At 39.3% G+C, this 25,762-nt stretch overlaps 1 protein-coding gene across 1 annotated transcript; it reads left to right on the plus strand.

The window, feature by feature from the left end:
* The first annotated feature begins 7,458 nt into the window (after positions 1 to 7,458).
* On the plus strand, positions 7,459 to 25,004 carry LOC134586870 (leucine-rich repeat-containing protein 15-like). Its single transcript, XM_063442768.1, has 2 exons — positions 7,459 to 7,540; positions 22,361 to 25,004. The coding sequence occupies exon 2, from the start codon at positions 22,366 to 22,368 to the stop codon at positions 24,124 to 24,126; it is 1,761 nt and encodes a 586-aa protein (XP_063298838.1). The 5' UTR covers positions 7,459 to 7,540; positions 22,361 to 22,365; the 3' UTR covers positions 24,127 to 25,004.
* Positions 25,005 to 25,762: the final 758 nt, after the last annotated feature.

A 25,762-nucleotide genomic window follows, 5' to 3' on the forward strand; every position in this document is an offset into this window, starting at 1 on the left:
AGGTTGCTGTGGGGGGGTAGGGGTACTGCTTGTGGGGGTAGTGGTACTGCTGTGGGGGTAGGGGTACTGCTGGGGGGGTACGGGTACTGTGTGTCAGTATCCCCCCCCTCCCTTCTTCTTACCTTTAATAGTAGGGGGGGGGGAACACAGCCATCCCTGGTGGTCTCGTGGTGGTAAGCACTGCAGGGGGAGGGATCTGTAAGGCAGCTCCCCTGTCCTCCAGCGCGATGCTGTGTGGAGCGCTGCCATGATAACGCTCGGCAACGCTCCACACAGCATCGTGCGGGAGGACAGGGGAGCTGCTTCACAGATCCCTCCCCCTGCCTCCTGACACGGAAGCAGAGTAGGCGCCTGCCCAAAACAGGCAGGCAGGTGCCTACTCTGCATTGATGGTGAACCTATGGCCGCGTGCCCACAGAGAGGGCCCGGCGTGCCACCTGTGGCACGCGTGCCATAGGTTCACCATCACTGGCCTAGGGTATGTGTTTTCTTATAGCTGCTTTTTTCTTTCTCTCCAGCACCATCTCCATCAGATACATGACGCTTAGGAGTGTTTTACTGTTTTTGGTCGATATGATTCTGTAATTAGGCCCGTCATAATTGTCAGCACCAGGCCCACTGGGCTCTTAATCTGGCCCTGCCCCTTTCCCTGCATAGGGCATGCTAAAACTGGCTAGCTGGGTGTTTTCCTGGAATCTGATAAGATCATGACTACATTTTACATTGTTGCTGTGTGTCATGGTCTCTGCTAGTACTTTTTTTTTTTACAGAAAGACATGTTTCCATACAGAAGGATACTTTCCCATATGTTATGTACAGTGATAGTAAGACAGATATCAGTACTCAAATACAACCTACAATATTCTTGGCTCATCAGCCTTTTCAGCAGTAAACCTTTTCAGTTTAAAACAAAACAAATAGGCACTGTGGTGAAATCGGCTCTCTTAAAATAGAAACAATATTGGGCCAACCCTATCTGAAACGGAATGATTGTTTATTATAACAGAGTCTCTAAAAAGAGGAAATATTATAATTTCCAGGCCAGTCACACAATACCACCATCATATACCTCCCAACACTGGTAGGTATGCAATCAGGACGTGAGGGGGCCTAAGGAAGGCATCAGAAATGCTGCTGAAATGCTCTCTGCATGGTCCTATTACCCACCTGACAGCATGAGCGTGTCTAATGATGTTCTTGTGCAGCCTGGAGACAGTTCCCTGGTGTTAACACTAGGGAACTAAGGCAGGACGGCAGGACCTTATAGTCAGGACTGTCCTGCCAAAAGCGGGAGTGTTGGGAAGTATGACACCATGTTATATTCACACCTAGAAATCACAGATGTAAGTTGCTGTGACTGGCATATTCTATTTGTAGCTATCGATATTTGAACTACAACAATTAATATATGTTATCTTTCTTAAAATAGCATGTTAATATTCATTAGATTGCATAGGTTGGATAATATGCAATTTCAATTTGGAAAATGTATGTTTATGAAAATATAATTTGTACATGCATGTTACAATTACACTTATTTATATAGTGCTGACATATTCCACCGCACTGTACAATAGATAAATGAAAATAATGTATAAATTGATCCCTATAGATAGAGGATCAATAGATCGTGTTGGGGAGCTTGCAAGGGCATAACCCAGAGCATTGGAGAATAATAACTAATAACTAATTCCAAAGAACCCCTACTAAAAGAGGAAAAGGTCCCTAAAAAAATGAATAGGAAAGTTTATTAAATATTGGACAAAAAAATTATTGAAATAAGAAGTATTCAAGGACTCAAATAGTCAGTAAAAAGTAATAATAAACACACCACCTAACAGAACAAAATATATACACATGGAGTCTCCTAATTAGATCTCATGCTATGGAGTGAATATAGGGAGGACATATGTTTAAAATACCACAAAGATTATGGCCTGGCAATATAGACCCCAATTCATCCTTAGAAAAATAATGTCCTCCCTATATTGTACAACTTTAATGCATTTGAAAGATTTTGGCCTAATTAATATGCAAATCACCAGCACTGTGTGTCACTGTCGACGCCAAAAAGCCATTCAATAAGGAGATAGGTTAGTCTAAAAAAGGGGCCAGGCTGACTGACAACCATGGATAACCTCACTCAGAACCACATGCCCAGGATGCTTGTAAAGGTGTCTGAGCACAGGTTGACAGACCTATATGCACTTAGTAGAGTGTGAGTGTGCCTGCGATGCGTTCGTGATGAGTTCTGATTCAGGGCATTTCCTTGTGTCACCAGAATAATACATATTGACTGGCGGGATACAATACCAAATTCAAGACAGTTTGGAGCTTGCCAGGTTTTATGTGATCCTGGACGCCCTTAAATTTAGACCTACATATTGTCCTGACTTCTAGAGCTAACACTGTGTAAAAGCTTTTAGTTGTTTAGTCAGAAGTTTTAAAAATAATTTCTGTTTTACAAATACATGTATCTATAGGTTCATGGTGTCATACAGGGCATGATCTGATTGGGTATGGGGTTGAGTACATTAGGCAAAGTGGTGAGAGCCCAGCAAGCCAGTAGATAAAAGTCCAGTGTCCCACCCAGTGCTGTATTGAACCCAAGGCAAACAAGGCATTTGCCAACAACAGATCCACGCCAGCTCTCCCAAAGGTAGGGAGGCTGGGTGTAAAAATTCTAATAATAATAATATTAACAATTTGTGAGTGTGTGTGACAGAATGTGAATGTGTGTTTGTGAATGTGTCTGTGTGTGTTTGTGAGTATATGTGTGTCTTTGAGTGTGTATGTTTTTGAGTGTCTGTCAAATCAGCAAGAGTCTGTTTGTCATTGAGTGTGTGTGTGACTATCAGTGTGGATCTGTCAATGAGTGTCTGACAGTGTTGGAGCTTCCCCTACCTCTTGTGTCACTTTACTCCACTACTTCTAGAATGTAAGCTTGTTTGAGCAGGGCCCTTAACACCTCTGTTTCTGTGCGTCCAACTCGACAAATACTTGTCTGTTAGTACTTGTTGGTGCTTTATAAATCTTAGTAATAATTTGCGTGTTAAGAACTCTGGTATGTCAGATACCCGTTCACTTCCGGTTCCGCCCGAACTGCTACAAGCTGAGTGATTAAAACTCGCAGTTCGGATGTTGATTCAAACATTCTCCTCTGTTCCTCTGTTTTGCGCTTACCTGTCCCAAGACTTACGCCACAATTTCCGGCGAAGGGTTTGGCCCCAATAGACCGAGTCTCCACATTACTTTGCGCTGATACTCTGCTTCCTCCTGGCTTACATTTGTCGCACTGTTGGCTTGATCACCCCATGCATATTCCAGGGGCATTCCCCACTGGACCTGAGAGGGGACTATGATATAATACACATTGTAACTACACTGCCTCCATGATACTCCCACACAAAACAATATAATCCCTCCCCTGTGCCTGTGAGGTAATTGAGTCAGGAACTATACTAAACCCAATTATCTCCGGGCACAAAAAAACATACATTTTAATAACACCCCCAAAATTCCCTCAAAACACATGGAAGCTCCACAACCGTCACATCCCCCTGATAGCCCCCTGACTAAAAGTTTGCAATGTCATCCAAATTGGCATGGAACAAGGAGACTTAACTGGAGCTATTTTCCTTGATTTTGCCAAGGCCTTTGACACAGTAGACCATGGCATTCTTTTGCAAAAACTTAAAAACTCAGGCATTGGTGTTCATCCGCTTACCTGGTTTTGATCATATGTTTCAGACCGATTGCAATATGTGGCCGTTTCTGATAGCGCTTCCCTCCCTCTTCCAGCCACTTGTGGTGTTCCCCAAGGCTCCATACTCTGCCCACTGCTATGCATATTATTTATAAATGATCTGCCTAACGTCTGCAAATCCTTTTGTCTTTTGTATTTAAATATTTAAATGTTTTTTCATTGTCATTTTGTACATTTTAGTTGGAGTTTTTTGTTCAATAAAATAATCCATCAATACAAGCAATTTGTTATACATATAGTATAATTTTACAAAGAAGTAGTTTTGTCTGAGCAGTTACTTTGAAATCAGTGCCCTTTCATTTCTCATGGGATTCTCAGAGCAAAGTTTAGAAGCATGTCTGATGTATTCAGCTGCTAAGAGAAGAGTCAGGTTTTACAGCTATTTTACTAGAGTGACTAGACCATATTAAAGTTTCTACCAGGTGCAAACACTTAAAAGGGCACTCCAAACCAAAGCACTTCAGGCTTTATGCAGAGTGTGTCCTCTGGTTTAATGTTACACTCCTATAAATTGACCTTAACACACCCCTCTAGCTGTCATTAGACAACTGTCCCTGTTACTTCCTGGTTGTTTTGCTCAGTGGAGCTAAGCTCAAGAGGCAGCAGTTGCCCAGAGTACCTGCCTTGCAAAGACCTCATTGAGCTGCATTGGGAAGTTTGTGATTGGACAACAAAGAAGACAGTATGGCTATGAAATTGTATTTTTGATGTCTTCAGGGATTGGCCCTCCTCCCTTTCTGGAGCATCTTGCAGGAAGTATTCCCCCTTTTTTAGAGTGTGCATTTTACTCTTGTTTTTTTCCAAACAACTTTCACAACTGAAGACTGAGTCTAAGGCTATGAAAGCCACAGAAACACTGTTGTAATAAACTATCAAATGAAAAAATTAAATTTTTCCATTCACCCATTTCCCATGCATAGGTGAACTCAATGTGACTCAATACATAACAAGAAGTCACATTTTATTTTTGCATGTTTTATGTTTTATAACACTAATCTTACTGGGTTTTAAATGTATATTATTTATTATTTTTGTTTATTTCTTTCTCAGCATAGCAGTAATGCTATTTAAACCGTGAATTTTTCCTTAAAGGAGCACTATAGGGTCAGGAGCACAAACATGTATTCCTGACCCTATAGGGTTAAAACCACCATCTAGCCACACTGATCCCCTCATGCCTCACTAAATATTGTAAAATCTTACTTGTATTCAAGTCTGGAGCTGCTTGCTTTGTCACTGTTTCCTTTAGATCAGCCCACTGCCTGCTGACATCAGCAGAAGTGGTAGTCTGACCCAATCACAATGCTTCCCCATAGGATTGGCTGAGACTGACAAAGAGGCAGATCAGAGGCAGAGCCAGCACAATTTAAACACAGCCCTGGCCAATCAGCATCTCCTCATAGAGATGAATTGAATCAATGCATCTCTATGAGGAAAGTTCAGTGTCTGCATGCAGAGGGAGGAGATACTGAATGTTTGGATGCATTTTAGGCAGCCATGACCCATGAAGGATTTCTAACAGCCATCTGAGGAGTGGCCAGTGAAGTTATCACTAGGCTGTAATGTAAACCGAAAATACAGTGTTTACAGCAAAAAGCCTGAAGAGAATGATTCTACTCAAATACAAATTCAATAAGCTGTAGTTGTTCTGGTGACTATAGTGTCCCTTTAATTTTTGTTCTTGTTAGAATTTAATGTGTATAAAATGGAAAGGTATCAAATAACTATAATAACCCATAATAAGGTAACGTGTGAATAACATGGAATCATATTTAACAACCTGCAGTGAATAAATCCAATCAGTAAATGTAAAAGGTGAGGGGAGGAACCATATGTAACTATTGTTAGCATACGGCTACAGATGGAAGACATTAGTCACTAGACAAGGAAGTCAAAAGAGAATTTGTAGCGGTGAGAGGGGTAAGCTTAGAGTCAGCAGAGGACAATTTCACTGACACCAGAATAAAAGAAGGATTAAAAGTTAAAAGGACACTCCAGGCACCCAGACCACTTCTGCCCACTGGAGTGTTCTGGGTGGCAACTCCCACTACTCTTAACCCTGCAAGTGTAATTATTGCAGTTTTTTATAAACTGCAATAATTACCTTGCAGGGTTAACTCCACCTCTAGTGGCTGTCTACTAGACAGCCACTAGAGGGCACTTCCGTGTCCATAGCACAGGCAACCTGTGCTAGAGTGTCGCTGGACGTCCTCACACTGTGTGAGGACCTCCAGCGTCACTCAATTCCCCATAGGAAAGCATTGAAAAGCATTTTCAATGCTTTCCTATGGAGCGCTCTAATGCGCATGCGTGACATTGCCGCGCATGCACATAAGGTTTCCTAAGCTGGCGGGATCAGTCTCGCCCACCGGCTGACGTAATCACTGGGAGGAGCGGCGGCGAGCAGAAACCACCGCTGAGGGACATCGGCGGGGCCTCAGGTAAGTGACCCTCCCCCTACGCCCCCCTCCAGGTGAATTTAAAAAAATCTGATTTACTTAACTTTCTTTCTATGCTGCATTAGTCTTGCCGTGGTCATTCCTTCTCCCTGGCCGAGATCATCAGTCTTGATGATTTCAGCCAATCCAATGCTTCCTTACAGCGAAGCATTGGGAGGCTATTGCATATGTACAGCAAATCATAAAATCATCTCTTCATAAAAATGTATTGAATTAATGCATTTCTATGGGTAGTGTTTAATCTTTTGCAGGAACAGCCTCAGAACCACTACATTAAGCTGTAGTGGTTCTGGTGCCTATAGAGTTCCTTTAACACTATCTGGAGGGGCAGTGCCGGCGGACTCCAAACATGATAACCAATTCAATTACATAAAATGCTTAAAGTGCCCCTTTAATGACACAATTACCCTATCATCCCACCATGTGACAGAAAATCCCTGTATGTATTGTTCTGTTAAGTAGTATCATCATTCTGCCATGCGTACTATCAACATTACTCTTATAATAAATCAGCTTAACCAACTGTATTATGCCAGAGTAAATTGCAATGTTCAATAATACAGTCATTTTAATGTATTAAGAAAGAATGGGAAGAATGTATGGTTTTACTTTGCACAAACACCATCCATTGCAAGATGACTGTGTGGTATATATTCATGTGTAAGTAGTGATATTGTAAGATTAAGTAATACTTTGCAGCAAAATTCTAATTGTAATCCATGAAAATCATCAGAATAATTCCCAAAAATCTCTCCAAATAAATTCTACTACACTGAACACGTGATGGGTGGGTCAATTTATGAAGTGATTTTATTTAACATTAAAACGAGTTCCCACACAGGATTTCAACTTCCCAGCCCCCTTCCCCTACTAAAATCTGCAAATACTCAGTCATATTTAAAGTCAGGGATGCTTTTGTATGAAGTTTTCGTGGTGAATTTTTATGGAGGATTGATTACAGAAAATAAGGGCACTGTTTATTTGTCCTCCTTTTAGTGAAAGCAAATTATTGTCCTCTCACCCCATAGTTAGGTCACACAAACATCTTTGCTTATTATTGAATACATCTCTGGTTCCTAGGACAGCAGACTAATCAGGTGGGCTGAGTCCTCCAGCAGCAGAAATTAAACAAACCCCTGAATCTTCAGGGGGAACTGGAGTATGAAATCCACCACAGCTATCGACACATCCCCTTTGCTGATTCATTGATCTGAACTGTTTAAATAAAGGGAGGGGAAAGAACCCTCCTCAGTTTAGCAGCAACTGGACACATAAGCACTTCAGCATCTCTCTGGGACTGTATCAGACAATAGGGGTAGGTGACTTCTGGATTTATTTTCAATAACTCTATTCATTTTCAAATTAATTTTACTGGAAAATAGTCCTCCATAGCAGTGTTACAAAAATAATTATACAGTTAACTTTTTTAAACATTCCTTTTTTTTACCTTAGAAAGTTTGAAAAGTGGGATAACTTGCTTACATCGTTCAATAGAGAGAGAAAGCATTTATTTTTATTATTGTATTTGCTCTTTACTTTTTAATTTTTTTCTCTCTCAATCTTGGCCACTTGTTTGTTTTTGTCTCCTTTATGTACTGTCTTGTTATCTGTCGTTTATCATTCCCACTTTTTACATTGTATTATTTCCCTTTCTCTCCCATCCTCCTTAATCCCATTTTTATATATATATTGTTTTGTCTTGTATAAAGCAGGCAGTGCACATTACACAGGTAACCAGATAGGAGGCTGTCATTTGAAATGTATGTTTAATATTTCTGCTCTCTCTACCTCTTCTTACTTTAAATCAAAATTGTTGCTTGAATATACTAGTATGTCTTGTTAACCCCTTGTACAGCACTGCAGAATATGTTTAAAATAATAACTATGACCCACCTATTCTGCAGAGTTGTGTAGTGAGTTCTGCCTTTTATTCTTTCTGTCTCATTCCTTCTCTTTCAAAAGCAGCGGGTTACCAGTCAGGGAACATTACCCCATAACATTCTATGAGGGCTGCCAGTCAGGGAACATTTCCACATAACATTCTATGAGGGCTGCCAGTCAGGGAAAATTACCCCATAATATTCTATGAGGGATACCAGTCAGGGTACATTACCCCATAACATTCTATGAGGGCTGCCAGTCAGGGAACATTACCCCATAACATTCTATGAGGGCTGCCAGTCAGGGAACATTACCCCATAACATTCTATGAGGGCTGCCAGTCAGGGAACATTACCCCATAACATTCTATGAGGGCTGCCAGTCAGGGAACATTACCCCATAACATTCTATGAGGGCTACCAGTCAGAGAACATTACCCCATAACATTCTATGAGGGCTACCAGTCAGGGAAAATTACCCCATAACATTCTATGAGGGCTGCCAGTCAGGGAACATTGCCACCATAACATTCTTTAAGGGATACCAGTCAGGGAACATTACCCCATAACATTCTATGAGGGCTGCCATTCAGGGAACATTACCCCATAACATTCTGTGAGGGCTACCAGTCAGAGAACATTACCCCATAACATTCTGTGAGGGCTACCAGTCAGAGAAGATTACCCTTTAACATTCTATGAGGGCTGCCAGTCAGGGAACATTACCCCATAACATTCTTTGAGGGCTACCAGTCAGGCAACATTACCCCATTACCCCACAACCTTGTATGAGGTATATCAGTCAGGGAACATTACCCCATAACATTCTATGAGGGCTGCCAGTCAGGGAACGTTACCCTAAAACATTCTATGAGGGCTGCCAGTCAGGGAACATTACCCAACAACATTGTATGGGGTATATCAGTCAGTGAACATTACCCCATAACATTCTATGAGGGTTATCAATCAGGGAACATTACCTCATTGCCCCATAACAGTCAGAGAACAGAGGGTTATCAGTCAGTGAACATTACCCCATAACATCTCCAGTGTCCTGACTTCCACAATAATCTAAACATCATCGTGTAATGAAGCACAAGGTTATCTCTGTATTTAATTATTTATCTTTATCCTTGTTATTTCTTTTCATTTACCTGTGTCATACACCATATATACTTCTCTTTTCTTCTTCTTTCTCATTCTACTTTCTTCTTGTTATATATAGCACACATGTATCAGCATACCGGTAACCAGATTACGCCATATTCAAGCTTCAAGGAACACCTGAACATAAGTGTATATAATATTATTGTTCTCTTCATCTCATCAGCCAGTGTCGTTGTTAATGTTGGCAATATGTTCTACGTATTATTAGATCAGTAAAGTTTAACATTTGTTCAGACACAAATAACAGAGAAATGTAACAATGCTACTTAAGGCCAAAAAAATCCTCTGGAATCCTGTTACTGAACTATTCAAAAGAGGACAATAATGAACTCTACAGCTGTCCTGTCACACACTCACTTCAATGTCTCATACAAATAGGTTACAAGCCAAGCAAAGTCCTTCGTCCAAAACATTTGGTTTAAGAGCGGAGATTACAAATGAATTAAAAATATCTTTGTTGGCTTATTTCACTTAAAATGATTTTGTATTTGGAAAGCATTGAAATCCCTTTGAAAACACAATATTAAGCACACATGAAAATGTTTAAGACCGGAAACCCTTCTACAAGTAACTGTCTTCAGTAACTCTAATATAGAACAGTGTACAACATCAGTGTACATCAATTGTACGTACAATGAGATACAGTACACTGTGTAATGAGAGGGGCTGTGACCATTGTATTAAACAATCACTTTACAAAAAGGCTGGGACATGCACAATACAATAATGCCATTTTGATAAGAGGGATGTGTGACATTTTACTAATTGTAGTGATATGCTAGCTCTTTCATTAACGTTTTTATTTTGATGTGAATTTACACACAGTTCTAAATTCACTCAATATTTATTACATTATATGCCACTATGGGGTAAGAAATATCCTCTATCAGTAATGCACCAACTAGAAAGGATGCTTGTCTGGACCTGGTTATAACAATAACATGTTGATCTTTTGGCAAAACATACAAGTAGAGGAGCAGTTGGGAAATAGTGATCACAAAATTGTGTTTTTTTAACCCCTTAAGGACACATGACATGTGTGACATGTCATAATTCCCTTTTATTCCAGAAGTTTGGTCCTTAAGGGGTTAAATAAACTCAAAAATGCAAATGCACATGGGGTGTACTAAAACATATAATTTTTAAAAGGTCAATTTCAATACGATAAGGGCAGCTTTACAATATATTTGCAGGAATAACCTCTTTAGTGGTAAAAACACAGAGGATAAATGGAATATCGTCAAACAAATATTAGAAAGGTACATTTCTCAGTATGTATCATTGGGTAATACCTAAAAGAGAAACAAATTAAAACCAATGTGGCTTAGTGGGTAGGTAAACCAAGAAACTAAGCATAAGAAAATGGCAAATCAGATGCATGCAAAAAAGCGATTAAATGGGTTAAACTAGAAAATGAGAAAGTGATAGCCAAAAGAGAGCAAAACCACCCACCCAAACATTTTGTTAAATACATAATGTCTAAAAAAAAATAAAAAATAAATGAAAGTGTACATACACTGAAAACTGAGATTGGTGTGTTAGTTAATAAGGACCAAGAAAATGCAGACATTTTAAATAACCCAGTATATGCTAAGGAGGAAGCTACGGCAAGAGATATGCAAATGATTGCTGCAAAAAAGTTGCAGAAAAATATTGACCGGATGACTCATGACAAGGTGCTGCAGCAACTAAAGAAAGTTAATGTGAAGAAAGCTTTGGGGCCTGACAGTATTCACCCCTGAGTACTTTAGGAGCTAAGTGTGGAAATAAGTGAAGCTCTGTTTTTAATCTTCCAGGATTCTTTTCTTTCAAGAATTGTACCTGAGGATTAGAGGAAGGCAGATTTTTTTTTGCTACATTAAAAAGGTTTCAAACCTTTGCCTGGAAGTTATAGACCTGTGAGCTTAACTTCTGTGGTTGGGGAAGTACTTGAAGGATTATTAAGGGATAATACTCAGGAATTAATTGTGAAGAACATTGTTATTAGCAATAAACAGTATGGTTTTATGAAAGGTAGTTCATTCATACTAGCTTAATTGCATTCTACGAAGAAGTAAGTAGAAGTATAGATCAGGGTGTCGCAATGGATTTGACCTACTTGGATTTTGCAAAGGCATTTGATGTGGTTCCAGACAATAGGCTATTGTTCAAACTAAATGAAACTGGTCTAAATGAAAATTCTTGTTCTTGTGTAGAATATTGGCCTAAATATAGAGTACAGAGAGTAGTCATTAATAGTACATTTTCATACTGGACAAAAGTGGTAAGTGGTGTCCCTCAGGGTTCTGGTGTTTGCAGATGACACAAAACTCTGTAAAGTAATAAAATGTGAGCAGGATATTACTTTTCTGCAGAGGGATTCAGATAGATTGGGGAACTGGGCACTCAAATGGTAGATAAAATTCAATGTAGGTAAAGATGTTTTTTTTCTTTCTTTTGGATCAACAGCAAAAACAATTTAAAAAAAAATACAAATAAAAAAAGAGAAGTGCCCCAGAATTACTCTTGATAGGTAACTCTATATTGGAGTTCCATTGATTGCCAGGGTTATTGCTCTTTGTAGGTAACTCCATAGTAGCATTTCATTGGTTTCCACAGTGATTGCTGCAGGTTTGGACATTTTATAGATAAGTCCATATTGAGCAATGTAATTCTTCTCACAAGTGGCAATGGAAAAGTTAACATGTTCTTCCATATAAGCACTATAACCACTGCATGGTATTGTAGTTGTTATGGCGAGTTTAGGCCAAGAATGCTGCCTCACTTTTACTGGGTCCTATGGCTCTAAACATATGATCAATGTGCAAAATCCTTTTGGAACCTCATCCCCGACTAAGTAGATTGCTAATTTGGAATTTCCACAATAGCAACATCAGTTTCAGCTATTTTTGGATTGTTTTCATTGGCTGAGAGCATCAGCTGGCACTCTCAGACTATCACTCACAGCAGCCTACTAGCACCATAACCACTACAACTACATGAAGTACTTATGGTGCTTAGACTGCTCCTTCAATAACCTGATGTCAGGGTGGTCTTAGATCATGTAACATGCCAGACAGGAAGCTCGTCTGTTGTTAACTTCACCATACTCTTTGTTTAATTCAGTAGTTTTCTATCTTCAGAGTTCCAGATTATAGCTATTGACATTTTTTGATTTGCAAAACTAGCTCAGAGACCATGTAATCACTGCTATATAACATATAACACAATACATCGCAGAAAGCATGTTTACTAGACTCTTCCCAGTGTTATGGGGTTTTCCTCCGCTGTGGGGAAGGCAATGCCGCTACATAAAACATAAACAGTTTGCTACTCCGTTGCTTGGCGCATGAAAAATGTAATAGGGCCATTCCAACCAATGAAGTCTTTCCAGGAGTTAAGAACCAAGGAATAGACTCATCAGTAAATATAACGTGCATACAAATGAAAAACTTTATGTTAAATCTATGTAGAACACCTTAAAATAAACTGGTCATTGGCTCTGTAACTGTGGTGCATCTTACAGATGCGAAAGAGCCTTGTTTTAGCACTCATGAAAATTAGACAACTCTCTTTCTGTAACTGTTTACTTAAAGATACCGAAAATCTGTTCCATTTGGGCAGCAAAGTAGGTTTGGCAATCCAATGACGCCATGCTTGTCACATGACCTGCAAAGCATGTCTGATGTTCCCAATAAATGGCCATTGCATTGTTAAAGGCTATTAAAACAACAAAAAAATATAGATATACCAAAGATAACTAGCCCATCCCTAAACTCGACAGGAAAAGGACCATGGATTAATTTTATATGAATTCATGATACTTGTTGGCAATGTAAGTGTTTTTTTTTTTTAATCCTGTGTGTCTTAAGACAGCTTCCCATACTTTGTGTAATCGTTCTATTTTGGACATGAGACATTCTTTATATACAGTTGCGTGCACACACCCCATATGTATGTGTAATATGTATAAATGTTGTCTTTTATAGTTTTATAGTTGTTTTGATGATTAACAGAGGAGCCTGTCTCTTGTGGTTATTCCCTCAAGTGAGAATTCAAAGTGATTTTCAAATTTAAGTCCAAAATAGTCAAACGGCAGAAAATCTCTGTCAGTTATCTTTCCAGTTCCGCTACTTTTGTCTTAAATGTAAAAATCATTTTGAATTCTCACTTTAGGAAATAACCCTAAAAAAATAACCCTGTCTGTCTGTGAATTTAGGGGCTTATAAGCTCTATCCACATAATTCATTTAAAATGAGCTATCTCCACATCAACTGCTTCTATTATATTGTCTCCATTTATTAGGGCTAGGCGATTTTAATGTCACAACGTGTTAATGCTTTCAGTGTGCTATAGTAAGACAGGAAACCCAAACACACACACTGGCATGGGAATAATGTTGCAGACATCGTAATAGCATGTCACTGATATATCTGAATGCAGGCATTTATACAATGAAGGACCCAAGTATACATGCAAGTACAAATACTGCCATACAATCTGTGTGGGATATAGGTTTGTCTCTACATATAAATCTACTTTTTAAGGATTAGGTACCCAAAAGATGTGTGCATGGCTTATGCTGGCAATGTAATGGGGGTTATTTACTAAACAGTGAATTGCAGTGTAAGGTAAACCAAATCACAAAATAGTTTATTCCAGTTTAAATTAAACAGTTTGCTTTTCGATTCACTACAGTTAGCTGTTCAGTCAATACACCCCTATACATGCTACCAGTTTTCTTGCAGCGATGTGGATAGACTGGCCAGGATGGAGCGTCTGTGTTATGTGCCTTTATGGTCATTTACTATGTAACCTTTATCGGTTTCCATTGAGAAGAAAAGATTATTGCAGTAGTCAGTCGCTGGCTGAAACTCTTTCTCAGACTGCATCAGGAAGTTAGCATAGCTGCTGGACCCTTAGGATGGGAGGGCATATGAGGATAAGAGGCTGCTGCCTGGATTACTGCATTTTGATTCTTTCTTACTGTGATCCTACAGCAAGAAGAAAAAAACACACTGGTTTAATTGTGCGTTTCAAAGCTATGAATCTAAAATAAACTTGTTGTGCTGGTAGCACTAAGTAGTATTGTACAAAATCGAATTTACTGTGTCGTGTTTGCAGTGCTCGAAGATTCCAGAAACATAGTTTAGTAGTAAACTCTCATATGGGAAAAAAATACGTGATGCATTTATATGTATGCATGTATGTGTGCATGTACGTCTAAATGGTACATTACCCAGACAGATACTGGACAATTCCTCTGCTGCGTTTCAAAAAGCATGGGAACTCAAGTAATAGGTGGTCAGGCAGGTCTTTTTATATATACGCATAAACTGAATTTCAAGAGTACGTAAAAATGAAAATATACATTTGCCGATATTGCATTTATCTATTCTTTTATCTTAGGAATGATTGTGTCCCTCTACATACTATCTTGAAACCTTATGTAATAAGCAATGGACGACAACTACACATTTTAGAATGCTAAGGGTGTCAGTACAAACTGCTAGGCTGCTTCCAAAGCTATCAGGGGCTCCATTACTGATCAACTAAAATTACCCCCTCTACACAGGATAACAAACCAACATTATCGACACACAGTCGCAGATATACATTGCCATACAAATACACACAAACACACCCAGGCAGACAGCGACACTATACCAGGCACACAGATACCAATCACAGACGCACCAATAAACAGTGCTGAATACACACTGTCAGACCTTCAACATACACACATGTTGCCAGATACACACACAGCGTGATAACCCCCATCCACCCACCCTATAAACATACTCACATTGCTAGACACACAATCACATGAAAATATTGGCTATATAAAATTACATTAATGTATATATGTTAGAATCTTTACCCCACTGTTTTGCGGCTTCGCTGCGATCCAGTGGGTGCATTCTGTACTTGTACAGCTTCCTAATTACTCCTGCCTGGCCTATGAGAGCTATGAGGAAGTGATCTGAATGTCACATCTTTCCAGTACCGTTTTTACACATGGACATGCTGGGCAGTTTCCCGGAGGCCCCACCGCAATTGCCATGGGCCAAGGCCAACAGGGGATATCCTTTCATTTCCCCTGCCGGCCCATGCAGAGCTGGTCTCGCTATCTGCCTTCTCAACCAAAGAGCTTCTCTGTCGGCCTTGGCCCATGACCATCGTGCTGGGGCCCCTATGCTCGTGAACCCCCCAGGCAACTACCCAGCATCCCCATGAGTAAAGACGTATTCATTTTATCAATAGCTTACATTTTTAATCTCATGAGTGGTTGTGTAGGCAGGGCCCCAGTGCACTGCTTTGCCCTGGGGGTTATAATGATGTTAAAACCACCCTACCCAGTGCTGCTACTCAAGAGCAAAGTGTATTCAGGTAAGGTGCTCTGTCTGTGGAATATCTGTAGTGTGATCTGGTTAGGAGAGCACCCAATTGGACCATTTGCCATTGCAGGACCCCATGCAGGCTCCAATGCACTGCATGGCCCCTTAAACAAGTACTGGTTGTATCTACTGACTTTTTCATAAAAAGAAAAAAAAGAAAAAGAAACTATGAACAATTTATATTTTAACTATAATTTCAGTGAGCATAATAAAAAACTGTATCTGGATGCACAGACTCCAGCATTGTCGATGCAAATACACACATAACACAGACACACATTTGCCGTAGTCCAAATTGCCAACAGTAGTAGATGTCTAGAAAACAACATCTATTTCTTCCAGACTTTATTAAAAACAGGAGCAGTTTATCTGCCTGGCTGTTTACCACAGGAGAACAGAATTAAATTAAGACGCTGGCGTTGTGCTTGGCAGTCACATCTGTCTTCGTTATAACAACTAATCCAAGATCATTCAGAGACACTGGAATAGATCCGGGCAGACAGAGCAGTAGACAATGCTTACTCCCTCACTCTGGGCCCACTGCTGACATGAGCACATATTTTGAATGATGAAATGGGCATTACAAACCTCTAAGGGATTAACTACTGTTTTATCACATATGATTAGCGTTTGGTCAAGTCTACCACCTAGAAAGTAAAACACCCATAAACTAATAATTTCTCATACCAAAAAGAGACAATAAAAGGACACTCTAGGCACCAACAAAAGTTAAAGGACCACTATAGGTACCCAGACCACGTCAGCTCAATGAAATGGTCTGGGTGCCAGGTCCACCTAGGGTTAACCCTGCCTGCTGTAAACATAGCAGTTTCAGAGAAACTGCTATGTTTACTTTAGGGTTAATCCAGCCTCTAGTGGCTGTCTCATTGACAGCCGCTAGAGGCACTTCCGCGCTTAACACTGTAATTTTCACAGTGAGAAATGATTTCCTATGGACTGACTGAATGCGTGTGCGGCTCTTGCCGTGCATGCGCATTCAGCGGATGACGTCAGAAGAGGTAGGAGAGTCCCCAGCGCCGAGGGAGCCCGGTGGGTAAGAATTTAACCCCTTCCTCCCCCTTCAGCCCGGTGGGAGGGGGTACCAAAGACCCAATAGAGACAGGAAAACAAGTTTGTTTCCGGGCACTATAGTGGTCCTTTAAGTGCATGCAATAGATTTTGACCTCATGTGTATTTTGTGTTTCTGTTTTTTTGTGTTTTCACATGTCTTTAAGATGGAATTTTACAAGAATTGGAGGTTTATCCAGCTCTGTTGTTTTTGTCCTGTCCCTCTATCCATCTCAATCCCCCTGCACCCACCACAACCCCTATGGCTCACTTGCACCCACCACAGTTCCAATGCCCCTGCACCAACAACAGCCTCTATGCCACCTGTACACACTACATCCCCCATCCCTCCCTACACTCACCACAGCCTCTATTTCATATTTCAAGTGGACAACTTTGATGGGTTGTGTTCATGACTGGGTTTTTCCGTGAGAAATTTTAGAAATTGTTGAATTCCTAACACAACTGATGCAAATGAATTTAGACAATCTTTTTTACACAAACTGATTTCTAAACACATTTATAGTATTTTAAGGGCACACTACTGTAGTATGTTTGCTGTGGAACTCTGATATTTGTGGTGCCTTCACATTTCTACATTAAACTAAATTCAGGGTTTAAAAGAATAATCACCTTTAGAAAGCACAGTAAAATCTTACCAAAAAAAACAACTAAAATATGTAAAAAGGAAAATAAGAAATAATAGCAGCTAAAGTACAAGAATTTTTCCCCGGTATGTCTGATGAGGTCAATAAATAAATGGAATTCGTCATGTTTTATAAATTCAGACACAAGAATACTGAGCTCCTACCAAAGAGGGAAATTAGGACATTTGGGAAGTATGTGGAAAGGGTAAGGGAGGCATGCTGGAAAGTCTCTATTTGTTTAGCTTCTCTGTCCAACATTTTGGTGCCTGGATCCCTCTCTCCACTGTTCCAGTGTGGTAAGCAGATTTCTTGTTTTTTTTCCCCCTGGCAGTGATCAGCTTAGGTCCATCTGCACCAGGCCGAACTGAGAATACAAAGTAGTACTGGAGAAAGTTGAAGACCAGCCTATATTGTAGTTTTTACACAACCCAGTTCACAGGTTTAGCTCTGGCAACAGGGAGGAGAGATGCTACGTATGCAGTGAGCACACTGGAAGAAACTGTTTTGACTCCCTATTTAACAGCTCTGAGGGTCAGGCTTATATATGTGTGGATGTTACATATCACTGTAGCTCTAAGTCACTCTCAGAGCTAAAACTGGTGTATGTTACACTCTATACCATTAACTTTGCAGTAATGATAATTTGTTGCAATGCACATCATTCACTGACATGTATCTTCTTTAGGAACCCATCTCTGACTTTTTCTCCCAGCATGTCTCACTACCTGCAAGGTCCTCTGTACCGGGGGTAGGCGACCTTTGGCACTCCAGATGTTTTGGACTACATCTCCCTGGATGCTATATCAGCATTATGTTTGTAAGAACATTATGGGAGATTCAGTCCACATCTGGAGTGCCGAAGGTTGCCTACTGCACCTTTATAGGCTGTCCTAAGATGTCATGGCTAGTGTAAGGCAGATCCATATTCTCACTGCGGTCTGGCTCTGACCCGGGTGTCACTGCCCGGACTCAGCGGCAATACCGGAAGATAATCTGATCCCCTGAACAGTGTTACATACATTAAAAGCGACCTAACCTGGAATTATACATAAAATATGCAAAAGACAAACAAGGGAAAGATTGCAGAGTGCACCAATGTTATTCTGTGTGTTGTTCTCGTGGCTTGACAAGGAGGTTCCATTGGTGTTTCCTTTCCTCCTTTTCATCTCTTATTAGACTTCTTCTTGACTACATATACAAGAGAACTTGGGTTAAAAAAAAAAGTATCTGGAGCTGTGTACCTGGTACAGCTAATCCTCATCATGAGCTGCTGGATGGCTGAGCTCACATCTATTTTTATCTTAAAAGAATATGAATAATTTTATTTAAAAAACTAATTGGCAGCTTGAGCTAAAGCACCGCATGGTTTTAATCAGCCTAGCCTGAACCTATCTGACTCCCTTTGGCTTGTTTTACACGGGTTTACACAATAGAAACATTATAACTACAATTTCCTAATGTTCACCAAATGTGCTGAGAGATGAATAATCAGTGTGAGGTTCCATGGCCAACGATGCAGAATTAGGATATCTCCAGCAAATAAAACAATATGACAGGGCATCCCCAGTAAACATGGCACTTGTTAAGAGACCAGAAACAAACAACTGTAACCAAAACCAGGCAGGAAAAATATCCAGTGTCCAGTAAATAACATTCATTGATCTTTGTTACGTTGCACTGTTTGGATCAAGACTCACCATCCTAAATTATATCAGATGATTCACAAACCTCACAACACTTCAAATGGACAAAGAGGGACACTTCACTTTTAGAGGTGTGAGTGGGGGTGTGACCAGGTGACCAGACATTTTAGGTGATTTAGTAAAAACAATTTATGCCACTGCAATGTAATTTAGAACAATAACAATGTATCATATTGACACAGACTGCTTTTAGTGTTTAGTGTAGTGGAATACTATTTAGCAGATGTATCCCCAATAAAAAAACATGCATGCATTTTTTGCTGCATATTTTCATTGGGGGCATGTCTAAACAAATTTTGCGAAAGCTGCACTTCTCCACTTTTTTATTTATAAATGGGGAGCTACTGATGTCTTAGCGGTCGGCTGACCACTCTAAGCCAATCAGCAGGGCCCCTGTCTGCTGCTGCCCAAGTCTTACAATATATAAGATTTCCGTTAAGGGAAGGACAAGGGAGGAGCAGAGCAATTTCCTTTGGAACACAGACGTAGGGTTTAAACCGTTCGTGAGTGGGTTAACCCTTAATGGTGAGCCAGCAACAAGGACCTCCTTAAATCCAACTTAATGTTGATGAAGGTGTAATGGTGCCCAAACTGGTCCTTTAATTCTTTGTTTATAGAGTAATATCTGAAAACCAAGGCTTCAAATGGGAATAAATAATAGAGAAAGGTACATGCCAACTGAACTTTGCAAAACAAGACACCAGTTTTGGGTTGCCAGATGGATAATTTAAAATAGACCTTTTTTCATTCTAAATATAGCATATGTACATCATTATTTAACACGTTTAGAAGCAACTTCAAAAAAGCTAGGGAGAAATTGCACAGTTGCTTTTCAATATTTTAGAGGGCACTATTTGTCTTTGAAAGTCTTGCATGGCAGGAGCCACTAGAATTTCCAAGCCTAGCAAGGGCAAATACATATGATAATGATAAATGAAAAATGATAGTTTCTCTAAACTATTTAAAGTGCAACTGTCTCTTTTTGAAAATTACACAGTTTAAAAAACATTGCAAATCACTTAGAACTTGTGTTAACCTTCTTTTTCATGTGATTCTGTATTTTCTTTTAAGTATGTTAAGTTATTTATCAAATAACATCACAAACAATACATGCACAACCAGGGCCCTCATTGTAAATGAGGAGAAGAGAAATATTCAGCGGTATTTACCAAATTAAGAATTGTCAGTAATTCAAAGCAAATTTCAAATTTAAGGTCAAAGTAGGCGATGTTGAAAAATTCTCCTAATCAACTACGCTTTTGGCCTTAAATTTTGAATTCACTTTCAATTCCTGACAATTCTCACACTTTAGTAAATAAACCCTGATTGCCTAATTTCTCCTCTTCTCTGAATGTGTTCTCTACTCATGCAAAGGAATGAGTTTAGAACAATAATTGGCAGAAAGCCAAGATGGAGGTGTTCAATTCTAAGTTTAATGTTACTTTGACACCTCTCAAGTACATATTTATTAAATATAGGGGAACAGTAACCATAATATTAAAAATCCTTGGAAGGGACAGTCTGCCTTTAAAACAACAAAATCGTTTAAAATATTGACTTTTTATAAAGGTATAACATGCAGCTATTATAGTTACATAATTAAGTGATGCAATAAACCTATTATTTATTTTTAATATATAGTTATTTGATATGTCTTTCCTGATGAGCACAAGAAGTAGTTACGTAACGAAAAGCCACAAATGTTGAATAAATCCATTTTTATTTTCAGAGAGGGGCCCCTTACATTATCTATTGGCATTTAAGCCTATTTTGTGTTTTTCTTTATTATTATGGAATGGTTGGATGTCAGTATTAACCCATGTGGTTACAGATGTATGAGCAAAGCGTGTAGCATGTGTCTTGAATCCAATGTCTTTTTGAGAGAGCTATATATGTCATATAAGGATACTTTAAAAGCACATCTGAAGTCAATTTACATGATTTTTTTTTTTTTTACGAGAAACTATTTATGGGTTAAAGGAAAAAAATAACTGCACCTTTTCTGAGCAATGTAATTGTGGTATATACATGAATTAGAATGCAAACCTTGTATTTTGTTTCCCCACATTAAAGGAGGCATCGGTCTTATTGATTTGAATTGAGTCACTTCCAATGATTTAATCTGAGAGTAGTCAGAGTCCACAGAAAGGTACATAGTGTCTCTCAAAATATAGAGTGTGGGTTAATGAAAAAATGCATGCGCTCATTTTTATTACTATGAAACCTTCTTTCGCCTGCATTGTATAATATTGTTGGCAACTCAGGATCAAATAGCAACTCTTTTCCAAATCCCCTTAAAGGAACACTCCAAACCCAATAAAGCACTTCCGATTGATGAAGTGCTTTAGGGGTTAACAGAGTGTCTCTTTTTTTAAATTAATAGAAGTGCTGATTCAAAGTGAAATTGGCGCTCTTATAAGGATTCTAAGTTGCACCCTTCCCGCTGTCAATTGTAAACGGCAATTACTGATTGCTTTATGCTGTAGCACAAAGTGTGAAGGAATGCCTCTCTAAGACGAGCACTGGAATCAATGTTTCTCTTTGAGAAGCATTGCCAGCACAGCTGCCTATCTCTCATTGCTTTTCCGTGAAGGTGGATATGAGCTGTGGCGCTTTTGCTGACGGATTGAAGTAATCTCTTTACTTTTACAGAAAAAGTAAGGTGGGGAGGGGGGGAATTAAACATCACAGCACTTCAACATTTTTACATGTTTATTTTTATATTAAAGTATATATTTAGGGCATTGGAATGTTTAAGGAAAAACACATCACTTTTTTTTAGGGGTATATGGAACACATTTGCAGAACCATGATCACGTCACTAATTGAAATGGTCACGGTACAAGAAGTCTGTACAGGCAACGTTTCAGGATGAAACACTGCACATGCAAAGATATGCTGGTGGCAGCTGAAAGTGTACGTCTCCCTCTGGCAGCCTCGTTAGCAGCCGAAACAAGAGTTAGGTTCATGTGATAATTTGTTACCTGCTTTATACAACATACTCCAATATTGTCTAACTGACCAAGTTGTTTATTACATTTATATAAACTGTACCCAAATCAGCGGTGCCCATTTTATCAAACAGATTTATGCTATTAATTGCACTTTTAAAACAAACTTTTTGTGCTTTTCAAGTTGGTAATGACATTCTTACAATGCAAACAGCAAGTAGCATTATGGTGTTAATCACTTTTTTTACAATGTTAATAACATGTCTTAAAATATTATTTAAAATTTAAGAAGAAGTAGCTAAGTCAAAGTTCTAACATCGCTCTCTTTTTTTTGTTATATAGGTATCATGGCGTGGAAATATTGCATCATCGGAATTTTCTGTTTTCTTGCTATACCCTCAATTTCTGGTCAGTGTCCAGATGAGTGTAAATGTGTAAGACCAGGACAAGTAGAATGTTCTGGATCAGATGTCTTGGAAATTCCTACATCTATTCCTCCAAATATCAGAAGCCTCCTGATAATCAACACAGAGGTTACAGAACTTCAAGATGGTATTTTAGAAAACATGACCGCATTGCTGATTCTCAGGATTGAAAAAAGTGAATTGTCCACATTAGGATCCAAAGCACTCTCCAACTTGATTTCCCTTCGTTATCTGAGTTTGCTCAACAATAGACTGCAAGAGATACCTGAATCTCTATTTGAAGACCTAACAAAATTAGAAACCCTAATTTTGGCAAACAACCAAATTAGCCAGCTTCCTCGTTTGCTGTTTGCTCCTCTAATTAGTTTGAAAGAACTTCAGTTGCAGGGGAATAACTTGAGATCGTTACCCAGTGGAGTTTTTGATCAGATGTTTGGACTTGCTAAACTAAATGTTGCTAAAAACTATCTTGAACATCTACCTTCAAATATTTTTGATAAAGCCACTAACCTTCAGACTCTAAGACTGTATGAAAACTACCTCAAGGACATTCCAGATGGATTATTGAATAACCTAAGCAATCTTCAAGAGGTGGCATTACACAGCAACTACATCAGTCAACTACCAGCCGATACATTCTCCAACAACCCAAATTTACAAAAAATATTCATATCAAATAACAAGCTTGTCTCATTGCCCCAGAGCCTTTTAATGAACTTACCAGAGCTCTCCAAGCTTACACTGCATGGAAATGCTATAAAAGAAATCACAACTGGAGTATTTGGGCCACTGCCCAAATTAAAGGAACTTTGGTTATATGACAACAAACTTGAAAGACTTGGAGATTATGTGTTTATGAACCTAACTAACACCCAGATACTCATTCTAAGCAGGAATAAAATCCAGTTCATCTCCAGTGATGCTTTCTATGGATTAGATGATCTCCTAGAATTGTCTTTGCATACAAATGCCTTAACAACTTTGGAACAAGATGTATTACGGAGTCTACCTAAGCTACAGACAATTTCCCTTCATACCAATAAAATCGAGCATCTGCCTGCAGGTCTGTTTGCAGATTTGTACAATTTAGCGACAATCCAACTGCAAAACAACTCACTGGAAAATCTCCCAGAGGGTATTTTTGATTCTCTGGAAAACTTGAATGAAGTCAAGCTCTTCTACAACCCATGGAGGTGTGACAACAAGCTCCGTCCCTTCCAGAAGTGGGTATCCCAATACAAGCACAAAGTTGGAAACAACAGTCAGCTAGTTTGTACCAACCCACCTTTCAAGGATATGCTGCTTTCTGATTTAGATGAACATCAACTAGAGATGTCAACTACAGGTGCAGATATGATTCATTCCACTGTTATTACGGACATAAGCACCACCATCAATGAATTTCCATTTACTTCCCAAACACCTAAAAAGGTTGATACCACTTTAAAGTTTATAGATGTAACACCAACTGCAGATGATAACTTCATAGAACCAACCAGCATGCTGTATGATGATGAATTTGAAGAAGAGCGTGGTGGAAACAGCCTAATAGTTGTTGTGATTATAGTCATAGTTTTGGTTTGCCTAGCTCTCATATGCACTGTTATCACCTGCGTAGTGTACAACAGGAGGAAGAAGAGCCAAGTAGAGCTTATGAGAATGAAACAGCAGAATGAAGCCTGAGGGCCTGGACTACTTGACAAATTACATAACAATCTTTTACTCCAACTTAGACAAGCAGTCACGCTTGTTAGACATGTGTCAAGACAGAGTCACATACTTGTGCCCTTATGTAAAACTTTAAGAGTTTTCAAATATTGTTATCTAAGTGTGGCTCAGTTTAAATGTGCCCTTTAGTTTGCCTTATTTTTGCAATTTACTGTTGGAGAAAAAAAGCAATATATGAAGACAAAATCCAGAGCCAGATTACCCATAAGGTGGCATAAGTGGCTGCCTAGGGCCCAGGCCAAGACAGGGGGCCCTAGTGGGCCCCTGTCTTGGCCTGGGACTCCGTCTCTGTATGTGTGGGGACTATCTCTGAGCCGGCAGGGAGATCAACAGATCTCTTTGTGTGTCTCTGTCCCCGTCAGCAAAGAGTGACCCATTTCCTTTCTGTGTGGCACTATTAGGAGGAAGTGATGTCAGCTCACTTCCCGCTGGCACGAGAAGTCATCTGCAGGAGAGGGAAGAGAAAGCCCTGCTGCACTACCTTCAGTCTAAAGCAGCTCACTGGACCACAGGGAAGCCACTCTCCTCCAGCACAAATGTAGGAAAAGATTAGAGAAACTAAAACAAAATTCAATGTGTGTGTGTGTGTGTGTATGTGTGTGCCAGTCCTTATATCTATGTGACAGTGTGTATGGCAGCATGAATGTGTGTTGTCTATGTATGTGTATCATAATGATCTGTGTGTGTGTGTGTGTGTTGCAGTGTGTATCTTTGAGAGGTATTTAATATATGTTTTTTATATATGTGTGGCAGTGTGTCTGTGTGTGTGGCACAGTGTATCTGTTTTAATATGTGTTTGTAATGGTGGATCTGTAAGTGTTTCTGTATGAGTGGGTGTGTCTGCGAATGTATGCTTCTGTGTGAGTGCTCTAGGAAGGGGCCCCAATCTGGCAATCTGATTAATGTGCCTCCTTTGGTATTGAAAGAAAAAAAATGGATTTACATTGCATTTTCTACTTCTGCCAGGCAAAGAGCCCTGTGACTTAAAATAAAGGAAAAGAAACAGTACCTTAAAATTAAAGGTGAACACATTAAGGCCTTAGAAACAGAGGCAAACACTCACTGCCTTTGCTTCATGCAAAGATAAATATTTTCTTCCCATTTAAAGTCAATTGGAATAATATTTATCAGCAAAAGATATGTTGAATGTTTTTTTTTCTATGCATCTTACTGAAACGGGCTGCTTACATCTCCAAAGGAAGTGTTAGAACCTGAGCAACAACTCAATTGATGAAAAGCAATGATAAAAGTCTAAGCAGAGTTTTGAAAACGCAATGTTAGATGTGTAAGACTTGCACGTTGTGGCCTTGATGATAAGAAAACCCTGCTTTAAACATTTAATGCTGAATCCAGGGAAACCTGCTAATCTTATTTTGGGGAAATTTGACCATGCAGATGCCAAGAATTCTACTCAGGCATAAAGATCAAATGCTTTTTGTTAATTTTGCTGTACGTTTTAGAGCACTCATAAATTTGAAATGGAAACTATCAGACAATATAAAGTTTTATGGGTCCAGCGTGCTTTTGGGATGAACATACAGATTTGATGTATTTGTAAGATAAGTGACTTTGTTTTAGATAATTAGTAAGA

This window comes from Pelobates fuscus, chromosome 2, assembly GCF_036172605.1.
Source record: "Pelobates fuscus isolate aPelFus1 chromosome 2, aPelFus1.pri, whole genome shotgun sequence".
NCBI classification, from domain to species: domain Eukaryota; kingdom Metazoa; phylum Chordata; class Amphibia; order Anura; family Pelobatidae; genus Pelobates; species Pelobates fuscus.